We start from the raw sequence: 12,031 nt of genomic DNA on the forward strand, positions 1-12,031 counted from the left end.
GGGAATCAGTCCAACAAGTCTTATTGTACCATTTTCTTCTTTCATAAATTCAGATATACACATTAGGAACACTACTGCTACTTGCTTCAGAAGCATCTGTGAAAAAAAATTGCATATATCCTCATAAAAAATAAACAACAACAGCAACAAAAACAATCCAAAAACAAAGAGAGAATATTGTTTACAAACTTTGCCCCTATTGAATTGTGTACTTCCCAGGAGCCAGACTAGTCTGCATTAACAGTAAACCTATCTGTTTCATGATTCTTCAGTCTCAAAGAGAACTAGAAGAAGCAAGACAAAAAGAAAACTCTAAATCTTATTCAGCTGACTCTACTTTTCAGCTTCTAGGTTACTGGAAATTAAATTCTATGAAATACAGTTCACAACATCTTTCCCTGACTCTACACTCTCTTGAAACAATCCAGAAACAGTACACTTATCAGGCAGTGTCAACTGCACACAATATTAAGAATGCAACACTCTTTTTTATTGGCAGTGTAGTTACCACAAAAATTGGCATTTTTCAGAATTGCTACTATTGTAATTTAGAATCAGCATTATTCATCACACTGTCATATGGAATACTACCTCTACAGTTTTCTGAGGCCCAGCTTCACACTATGTAACTTTCTCATACAGAAATCTGGCGTACTAGCTGGCCATGGCCCATTTCACAGGAAAATGGGTGGTAGTTTAGAAATCCAGCTCTAACACAGGCTGAAATTACTCCCTCTCCTATATCCCCTACAGAAAGAACCCACAGAGGCTGAGACCCAGTTCTGCTGTCATGAATACCTGTCTAGATTTGGGAGAAATCGAGGCTTCCTCCTTGTCTTTTAAGCTTATCTCTTATTTTTATTGTAACGTACTGGGCCTTTTCTTCTTATCTGCCTACATTAAGACTCTTTAAGAGAAGAGATTCATCTCACAAAAGCTTTTCCTAGTATAAATTCACAAACAATAAACACGTCTCTGGAGCTTAGTAGGCCTGTCTGTTTTTCGTCAGTGTTGAATTAGTACATAAAGGAAAATCTCCAGTCCCTTGTCTCTGTATCTATTCAATTGCAGCCTTTATAAAGTGAATCTATGAGAACTTGTTCTTTAGCAGAACTTTAGTAGTGTCCTCCGACACTTTTTGTGTTGGAAAGCTTAATGGGAATTCTAAAATTGAGTTTTAGATTAGTGCTAAAATTCAGGCATGTTTCTGATGTCTAACGGTTGTAATTCAATTGTCAGAAGTGATGAACAGCCAACCAACTGCCAAAGATGTTTATCTGGCTATTGAAGGGAATATTCTGGAAGTTTTTGGTCTAGGGGGAAAAGCGCTTTGAAGAAAATAATCTCTTAGGCTTCTTAAAGAAAACTTGTTGGTACTGATTGAAGTGGGAAGCCTTGGTTGCAGTAAGTAAATATAATAAAATGGATTCCAACTTTCTGCTTGACAAGAGTGTATTCATTATTTCATAAGTCTAGATGTTAGGTTTGAAATTAATCCTCAAATCAAGAAGCACATCTACCTGAAAACATCTAAATGTCACAAGACCTGCTTCTGCATTTTACATACTTGGAAGGCACAGACGAAATAGTCAGTGGCTTCCCTTGAGGGAAAGAAAAGACCAGTGAGCATGTATTTTACCTGTTTCCAGTAAAGCTGTAAAAATCAATGGAAACCAAACTCACCATGACACAAGTATTCAGAACACCATGAGTTACTCTCAACTCTAGCCTTTAAACAACTGCACTGAATATTAGTTCTTTTCATTTTTATTCCCATGAATACAGCCTACTCAATTTGTTTCAAAATAATTAAATGTGCTATGGAAAAATAGCCAAATGCAGCAATACTCCTTTTTAACAATTACACTAAAATGAATTTTTCAGATGAGATTAAAAAGAGAAACAAATCACTTTTATTTACTACTGCTTGAAGACTACTTGAATGATTTTCATTGATTCAATGTGTCAATGAATCAAGGACATTGTATTCATCTTGGTATTTTTCTTGAAACTCACACAATGCATTTACATGAGATTGTTTTTACCTTACATATATGAAAGAGGCACAAATGCAAAATGAAGTCATACTGATAACAGTAAGCACCAGTAGTTGACTGCCACAATACTAATTTCACAGAATTCTGGCAGAATCCAGATGATCTACCATGCCAGATAAAAACAAAGATGTTTTTTAGATGGTTACATTGTAGTTGATTATAATCATTCTGCAAATAGGAAAGTCTACACATACATAGGGGGGAAAAAAATCAGCATAATGTAATGATTAAGATTACTGAAATGACAATCTCATAAGAAAGTATTAAGTAGATATTTGAGATTGATTCGTACCCATGGAGATCGTACTATCTGCTTTTAACTTACATGGTCAGTATAGTTTGTAGAAGATCATCAGACAATGGCAACTTGAAGGACTTGCAAACAGTCCTGCAGGTCTCATAGGGTAACACTCCACATCTACACAAACAGAAATAGACAGGGAGAGTTGTGCACTAGGTATTTGCTAGGTTTATTTCAAGTTAATGTCAATGTGAACAGAGAAATGTGTAGGAATTGTAGGACAATAAAAATGCGGTTTATGAAATTTCACTGTTACACAGCTGATAAACTGGAAGTGCATATGGTAGCTTGTATTCCTTCCCTGAGGTTCTCAGTGATTATTCTCAGTTATTCTTTATCTGTGATATCACAGAACAAAAAGGGCAAGTGATCCCACGTCGTTGTTGTTGCTGTTGTTAAATCCCTATTTTCCTCTTTGATTTAATATACTGCTTTGCCTGGAACAGGCATCTTATTAGGTCACTTAATACTCAGCATAGCAGCTATAGCAAAAAGTCAATGAACAAAATAAAAAGCAAACAAAAAAGGCTATCCTTTCGTTGTTTGCTGTCAAGTGTTGAAAAAGGCTTTAGTTTAGAAAAAGTATTCTGCAACTGCAACCTATCATTTGCTTAGCAACAAACAGAAAGTAGGTAGGCTGAGTTTTCCAAATAACAGCCAAGGATATTAGAAGAAACTTACTTTTCATGGTCATTGTACGCAAGTACTACAGACAGTTGTTCGAAATTCTCAAAAGTATTTTTCTTTAGCTGTTCTTGAGCCTTTGCAAGGAGGAAGTAGTGGTCCATTTCATATTCTTCTTTCTCTCTGTAATGGCGTCCAAGAGTCATAATCTCATGCTCTGAAAATGCTCCATCCGTGATACTGACTATCAAATTTCTGTTCACAAAAACAGCAGCCTACATTAGTTTGAGTAGTTAAGAAGTTAATAATCACTAAATTCCCATGGAAACATCTATTATAGGGCACTCATTATAAAAGGCTGTATTTATTTAAAATCTTTAAATTTGAAATCCAGGCTTGTTCAAGAAAGTTTAATGGGAAGTACTTGACATTTAACTTTTGGAAGATGTCTATGCTTCCTTTGTTGTTGGCCAAACACGAAAAAACACTTTATAAACCTGATGGAAGCCTTACCTGACAATGCTGTACTAGTACAGAACATTAGCAGAGATTATCTTTGTCACTGCATTTGTTCAAAAATGTAGTAAATTACACAAGGAGCTATTTTGTTTCAAATTGTATTCTGCATACTGCAGTATATGATCAATTATTTGTAAATTGTCTGTAAGCATGTACAATGAGAGTTGCATAAAAGAATTAATAACAGCAGAAGAAAAGTGAGTCAGAAGACACCAACAAAGAGCAGAACATTAATCAAGTGTTAAGTCACTTTCCACAATGCACTATGAAAGCTGGTCCCATTGGGTAGTATTCATGGGAAAGCTGGGGGAACGGGAACTGAAACTGGCCACAGAGAAAGGGCAGAAAATTACAGCCAATTTGTAATCACAATCTCCTGGTAAGAAAGGAACACAAGAGGCAGTAGCGAGACCAGCTGATGATCAGACACTGCCAGAGCCCACAGGGTCATCTTGAAGTGTCCTTTCACAAGAATGCTTGTGCTGCTTAGAAGAATCAGCCCAATCCAAGGAATAAGTGTTCCTGAGATCCATCTGATAGGTCAGTGCTGACACTGAATGACTAGTTCATTCCTGTTGCTGATAATAGCATGGGAGTGATTTGGGGGTAAGCTCCTGAAAGCACTTATGGGCTTATCACTTATATAAACTATATACTAATAGTTTATGGACTACAAACTAAGCACTTATCACAAATGGACACAAAATCTGGGATTAAGTTAGTTTAGTTATACATAGAAGTTGATATACATTGGTATATATTTTTATACGTATAGATTTATCCATAAAGCCTTCCAGTTTATATTACTGGGGGAGGGGTGGAGAAGGACTGCTTTTGATGATGATGAAAGCCTTGCAGCTGGGACTGTGCTGCCTTCAGAGTTTTTCCATATATCCTGGATGTTGACTCAGCATGAAGGAAGAAAAACACCAGTAGCAAGAAAATCCAGGGGACTTCTCATTTTCCAGAGAAAACTGGACTGTAGGTTACCTCTGTAGTTACAAGGCTTCTTGTCCCACTAACCTCGATTTGTGTACCTGTACGTTGGCATTTCAATTCCAAATGTCTGTCTCCAGTGAACACACATTCAGTCGGATTTTCTTAACAGCAAGCATCAAGAAAGACTTATGTATTTCAGTCAAAATTAATTACTTATTTATGGTGTTTCTGCAAAAACTGCACTGGGACTAAACTTTATCATAATGGTTGACGCAATTAGAACTGTATCTTGTGGCACTCCTGTGGGTATTGAATCATTGTGATTACATACCAGTCACTGAAATGGAAGAAATTACTAGAGATGGAGAAAGATCTGACATCAGATTCAAACTACTGGCTGAGGAACAGTTAAATTCCTTGCTGATTCTGATAATGATTCTCTTAACATCTGTATCTGAGCTGAAAGCACAGAAATTCAGTACTCTTCAAAACTACAAAATTCTGTTAATAAATGTAATTTTTCAGGCTTTTGCAGTCCTGTTCAAATGATGACACCTCTTCATAGAATATGCACAGCTGTTCAAAAAAGGATGCTAATCACCATATAGCATCTATGTCAATTGCTGCTTCTTCATACTGTAATCAGAAACTTCTTTTATTTGCAATGCAAGGTGATAAATACAAGGAAAGGACAAAACAATCCAAACCTTATTGAGTTTATGCAAACTCAGTGACCAAAACTTGTTCCAGCTACCTATATTATCTTGTTACTATTATTATTACTCACACTGAATATAATTATCTACATTACGTATATAGTTACTACAATTTTCTACGTATACTCAAGTATATTAGTGAGAACATGAAATAGAGGACAAAACTGCCTAGTAAGACTGGCACTCTAAATGTCTGGGCTATCAAAGCTGAATGCGGTTTTACCCATGTGAATATGAATCTGCAGACTGGATTTTTCCAGTGTTCAGCTTTTAGAATTCTTATATTTTCTCAAGGAAGTCAGTGACAATCATGTCATCAGAACATCAGATTCAATTATTGTCTCATCTGGGAATTAAGGAATTTTCTTGTGATTACTAATGTGTGAGATCCAATATTCACATACAGAATTACATCTAAATTCTTCCTCTCAAAAAGAAAGAAGCTGCAATAATTGTTCCCAAAGCTTCATTGTCTCTTCTATCACTTCTTTTTGTTCTAGAAGAGCAGGACAGATTGCAATCTAAATTTGGTAGAGAAAGAAGAAATAATTAATCGCTTAAGAGGGCTGTTTCTCAAGCTGAATTAAAGATAGACATCTTTATTAAACCCACACATGGGTCTCTGTTGCTGACAATGAACTGTCTTGCCAGTAGCTTCTGAGAAAAAGCAGTCTGGTTAGGACAGTGTGGTACACAGGCTTCCAAGTTTTAGTTATTTTCTTTTCCTCTCACTCTGAGTTTTTTATATTTCTAACATCAGCTTAGGCAATAGCTTCAGTATGTGACATGTATTTATCTCCTTGCGTGCCATAGGTTTGCGTACTGAGAATAAAGTAAATTGTAAAATCGCAGTTTTAAATGTGTAGTTTTAAATGGAGCTTGCATAAATTCATGCAGGTAGAAATCTGAACAACAAAATGCTTTAGCTGTATTTAAGATAAGGGGATTATTATGCTGGCTGAAGCTGTCATTCAAGTAATTGCTTGTATTAAAAATAATTATTTGTGGTTAGTTTTTGTCCTGAAATGCCATGATAGATTTAAAATAACCAGTGATGCAAACACGAAAACAGAAAATTGAAAGAGAAATACATATTCTTTTCACAGAAAAATATCTATCACTTGTCATAGATGCAAAAAAAGCTCTCTCTTGCCTTTGTCATTAAAAAAGGTTTCTTTCCCAAAACAGATTTAAAGTAAAAACTACTACGTAGTAGTCTATTTATATCCATATATACACTATTCATTACTATAAGGCACATAGGTCAAATGCTCTTTAGAGGTAAATCCTTCCTCTGGCAGTGTGATTGCCATCTGTCTGGGACCTTAGCACCTTAGCAGGAGGGATGCAGACCATTAGCAGGTGTTCAGACTCCCCTGTATGAGCAGTGAGGCTAAAGGATCATTATATGGATTCCCACTTTTTCTCTTGCTCATGGTGAAGGATTTTGCACTTCTACTGCTGAAACCAAGTGCCTCAGTACAGTGTAATTTGTAATCTGCTCCATGTCACAGAACAGCACCAACTTAAATCAAACAGCTGGGCTGTAATTATATTTACTTATCTGCTTGATAAAATAAAAATAATTCCCTGCTGTTTAAAAGCAAAATCATCCCTTCTAAATCTGTGCTCCACCAATCTTGTCAGGAAAATGTTCTGAAAGCTTGACCTGTTCATAGCGCATATGGAAATAATTATTTGCAAATAATTATTTCATAATTTGAATTACAACTATTTTTTACTTAAAAGTTATTAACCATATAAATTAAAATCTTTTTCATGTGCCATAAAGTTTATCCAGATGCACATTAACTTTCAATTTTATCTCTTTCTTACTCTAGTAATAACATTTTCCTTCTAAATTCAGTTAGCAGTTTAAAATCTTGCCTCTGTTGAGTAAAATATCTTGGAGCCTAGAAATGTTTTGACAAAAAACTACCTATAGCTCTGGATTTCCTTAGTTTGAATCCTGCTTTTAATCATTCAGTTTTGGATTTCCAAATACCAGTTATCATTTGTCACTGCTTTCACTTCACTAGAAGAAACTTCTACATCTCTAAATGTCTTCTGACTTATTTCACAAGGAATTTTCAGCCTCAGTTACCATTTCTATAGTGATGCACATGCAGTATGCTCACATTTTAGTTATTATGATCATCCCTAAATGTATATCATCACTGTGAAAACCAAAATGCTTCTAGGTAAGATCTCCTTTGTTCCACACCGCTAACTTTACCAGTATGCAACACAGTTCACGAGCTCAAATGTTACGTGGGATGAACTGAAATCAGCTTGCATTTGAACATTATTTCCCCTTCAAAGTAACTATATATGCTTGTTCATTGCCACATCCTGATCATTACCAGAGTCCAAATTTCCACTCGCTCTGATATTGCTGAAATTACTATGCAAGTGTTAAGTATTGCTCTCACAACTGCTTTCCAGTTTTTGAAAGATGCTTTTCACTGATCCAGTAACTTCAGTACACTTTGGTTCTGTGTAGACTACCCTCTTCATCAGTAATTTAAAACATTAATAACACCATTTTCAGAAGGCATAAATTACTGAATTTGTGAACTATTAATTCATTTGTTTGACTATCTCAGGTTAGATTTACCTCTCAGTAAATATTTTATTTTTCAATAATTACTGCTTTATCACACTTCTTCATAGTAGCCAGATCCATGAAAAGCAGGCAGAATTTAGTAGAGTTTTTCAGCTTACTTGAAGCTATCTCATTTCTCTTTTTCCAAGGCATGGATTCACTATCTTTTTTCCCCACAAACTCTTGAAGTAAACGTGAAGAAACATACACCATTTGTCAGCTAATATGTGCAGAAAGCATTAAGAAATATTAATGCTTTATATATGTGGGGGGAATGTGCCTTCATTAAATATTAAAAATGAAAACCCATTGTCTCACCTGAAAGGGTCATACTCTATCACCTTGGTATGCTGAGGGTCAGCAGCTGCAAACACCTGTCTGATTTCTCGGGAACGAGGTTCGGCTATATCTTTCAGTTTCTTGAAGATGAAACCAGCATCAGCCACAGCGAACTTAACAAAGGAAAGCAAGACATACATTAGAGAGAAAGGCACTATGCAACTCATGTACCAGCAAGAATTGTGAAGATGCAGAACAATTCTGAGCTGCTAGTTTCTTCATTGCTTCATTTCAAATGTGTAAATCTGCAAGGTTTGGAGGGAAAGTTGCTACTGGAAAAAAAAACAAACCAACAAAAAACTATTGAGAATATAAAACAAAAATAATAAAAATCATCTGCTCATGAACTGTCAGAAAGCTTATTCCAGATACATGAAAGGACATCCACTTTTGCTTCAAGCACTGAGTTGTTAAAACAGAAGCAGAAATATTCAAAGTACAGCTCTAATATCTTCATCCTCATTTTCTTCTGGTGCATTTCACTTAGTTTTCTATTAATGAACTTCACCAATCCAAAGCTAAGCTAAGTCATTGGCTACAATGTACTGTTCCAACAGATATTCTCATTCATATCAGACTGACTATGCTTTACAAACTCAGAATTACCAGACTGGAAATTGGTTAGGAAACAATTTTCTTATCACATAACAAGAATTCTTATTTCTTCCGAAATAAGTGATTAAAATAAAACTGAATTCAGATGAACAGCACTGGTGCATTTAGGATTCTACCTTACATTCTGACTGCTGTGTTAGAACTCTACCAAGGATTTATTTGCTATGCTCATTTTTACCATTGATGCCTATGTGTTTGGTCATTAATCTGGGGCAGAGTCAATTGAATCAATCAGTGGAGTATTTAAAGATGGGTAAAGCTTCCTGTCTGCTTAAAAAATGCCATATCTACACAGAGAAAGCAGTTGTTTTTACAACTTCTTCCTAAAATATATTTTGCAAACACCTATGTATAAACAGCTGGATGTGAGCAGCCTGGTACTCTTTACCCAACTTCTCATGCAATTGCTGACCTTCTGATGTCACAGCATTGTTTTGTTTCATTTCTTGCTAATGCCCATGTCAGAGCTTATTATGTTGAATTCAATGGAAGCAAAATCAACCTTCATGTCTGTACTACAGAAGACTATGAAGTTAATACAGAAGGCTACGAAGTTAAGACAATTGAGACCATTCAGAGTTGATGAATAAATTTCTAAGATGAAACAGCAATGCCTTGCTTGAAAGAATCCTCTTTGAATCTGGATAGTACCAGTCAATGATTGAGCAATACACAAATATTTCATTTGGAAGTAAGATTACTCTAAACACATCTTTCTTTCTCAAACTGGAAAACAAACTACTTGTATTAAAATGTTTTGAAAATTAGATCCTTCAAGTTACTTTCATTACTGGCTATCATCACAATGAAAAGATTCATTGATTTTTTTCACCCTCTCCTTTAAATACAACAAATTTTGAAACAGAAAATCAATGGCATTTTTCAAAAGGCAAACATTCCACCCAGATTTGTTTTCACTAGTTTTCAGAAAAGATTCCAAAGTGTTGTGCTGAAAAGAAACCTCTCTCTATAAAGACGGAAAAAGGTTTTCTAATTTTAGAAACAATTGACAAATAATAATCTTAAAAATGTTCCCCTTACTTCTAATCATCTTCTGTCTCCTCTCTAACAACTGTTCAAAGTCTTGTGGTTTGAATATATAGTTCCTTCATTAACTGAGCTAAGTGTATCCTTACTTCTGGACCTCTTGCCAAAGGAGGTGAATAAAACATCTATCATTGGAGAATAAACCTTTCTTTTTTCCTACTAGTAAGAAATCTTCACCTTGCAAAGAACATTTTAAAAAGTAGTACTTTTAGTACTGTTTCTTCCCATTTAGTAGATTTTATTTTGATGATGTAAAATCATTCAGTCTGGAAAACTAAGATTGCATTTATTTGTTTCAAGATAATCAATGCAAACAGCAGTTCCAAAGAACATTTAAAACCTAATGATGCATGATGCATTTTGGAGAACAGCTTTGATTTTTATTCTACTAAGAGAACAAACAGTCCAGCAGTAAGAAAACACAATGTATATAGCTTTGTATTTTATTGCTTAACGCATTTAGCAGTCATAACATTTTATATCAACAAGCATTTGCAGACATTCCTCATTGCTCTAGGGAAGGCAGGTGGTGCTAATTCCGCATTGCAAAGAAACCGCACCGTTCTGCCATTTTCAATCAAGAACAGCACACGTGGCCCAAAGGCAGTACAGGGTCAGATTGCACCTATCTCTACCTCAACAGCAGAAGGCTATCAAGGATGAAACTCTCAGTCCTTAAGACTATGCTAGGGCTACTGACATGTTGAGAGCCTTGCAGGTTCACTCAACTGTGGTGAGCCGGCAGACAGGGAACAACTGAACTCTGCACAGAGAACCCTCTCCCACCCCTGTTCTGAAAAGGTCTGAACCAAAAGGCAGAGAACGGTGTCTCGTAGCTTGATAAGCACTCCTGGATATTCTCCCCAGTCATGCTCTCAACAAGACTAAGCAATGGGCAGTTCTGGAAGCTTGCGGTAGGCACTGTTCACACCGTGTCCCCACCATCACTCATGAAGCATAGACACAACCCCAAGGCCTCGCAGTACATTGTCCAAAGGGCAATACTCAAGATTACATAGTGATGAAAAAACAAGCCTAAAAAGGGGCTGGGGATGCAGAAATGTCTTGACTTCTGAGCTCATGCACTGTTAAGATTGTCTGGTTTAGAACTGCTCCCAATAAGAATTCCCAAGTAAATCATAGTTGTCTTTTTTCCCCCCAAAGTATTTTAGCAAAGTTCATTATTTTTTTTCAATCAGGTGAAAATAAAACTCCACAGAACTCACTGTGACTCTTCTTTCTTGTGGTTTTCCACCCCTGCATCCTTTTTTTTTTTTTTTTTTTTTTTTTTTTTTTTTACCTCAGAGACAATTGCTAGAGGACAATCCATTTTTCTTCCTATTGAATGTGTTTTTGGCTTTTCTTTACCAGTCATCTCTGTGATGACTGGTAGCATAAAGTACAAATAAACAGAAGCACTCCAGTTCTCTACTTATTACTGCTGTCCCCTCAGAAGGTAACATCAAAAGGTAGTGACACGCAGTACAAACTGTAAGCCCCAAATCCTTTCTGCGATACAAATTTATAATTTTGAAAGCAATGTATTTTGTGAAATAAATATGTATGAACACATATAAATCCAATCAGGCAATAAAATAGCCTCACCAGTCAGATTCTACACTAGATATGGCTGCGTCTTGAGTGCTGTATACAATTCCACTCTCTACATCTCACAGTTGCCTGGCAAGGGCACACTAAAAGCAATGGAACCTTTCTTTGGATGAGACTCTTATTCTGACAGAATTAGGTTTAGTAGAAAGAAAGTCGTAGATTTACAACAACACGAGGTGCTACATAAGGGGAAGGAAATCTTCACCAAACCCCAAAACACTAGGACTTGCATTGAATGTAGTAGTGGGTTAGTTTATAACAAGTAAAAGATGCTTATTCCTTCTAACAGGTATTTATTTGCACAAAAGACAATGAACCTTTTAACTTACTGCCACACAAAGCTGTGGAAGCAAATAATATCTGTAGGTTCAAAAGGAATTAGAGCAACTCAAAGGCAAGAGGTTGATAAACAGTATCTAGAATAAATATACAGAGATACTGTATTAAGGGTGGTTTTAAAGTGTAAGCATAGGTGGTGAAAACGCGGAAGGGGAATGGACAGTAGACAGTATCCAGGTTTGCATGCTGTCCCTCGCTAGCATCTCCTAAATTCAATGGTAGAAGCAGAGCACTGGGTTCTGAACTTTAGGTGAAGAAATTAGGCATAACTTATTCTGAAAAACACAATATAGATAAGATACAGCCAACAGAGAATAAC

The 12,031-nt window shown here is 36.0% G+C and overlaps 1 protein-coding gene across 1 annotated transcript in view; it reads right to left on the minus strand.

Annotated features, from left to right (window-relative positions):
- The window catches only part of EFHC2 (EF-hand domain containing 2), a 60,172-nt gene that overhangs the window by 8,674 nt on the left and 39,467 nt on the right, over window positions 1-12,031 (minus strand). The window contains exons 11-13 of the mRNA XM_052674202.1: window positions 8,080-8,213; window positions 3,040-3,237; window positions 2,383-2,475 (exon numbers count right to left, since the gene is read on the minus strand). Of these exons, the coding sequence (XP_052530162.1) occupies window positions 2,383-2,475; window positions 3,040-3,237; window positions 8,080-8,213 (425 nt within the window). The remainder of the gene's footprint in view (window positions 1-2,382; window positions 2,476-3,039; window positions 3,238-8,079; window positions 8,214-12,031) is intronic.

Source organism: Tympanuchus pallidicinctus, unplaced genomic scaffold (assembly GCF_026119805.1).
Source record: "Tympanuchus pallidicinctus isolate F22 unplaced genomic scaffold, pur_lepc_1.0 scaffold14, whole genome shotgun sequence".
Classification (NCBI taxonomy): domain Eukaryota; kingdom Metazoa; phylum Chordata; class Aves; order Galliformes; family Phasianidae; genus Tympanuchus; species Tympanuchus pallidicinctus.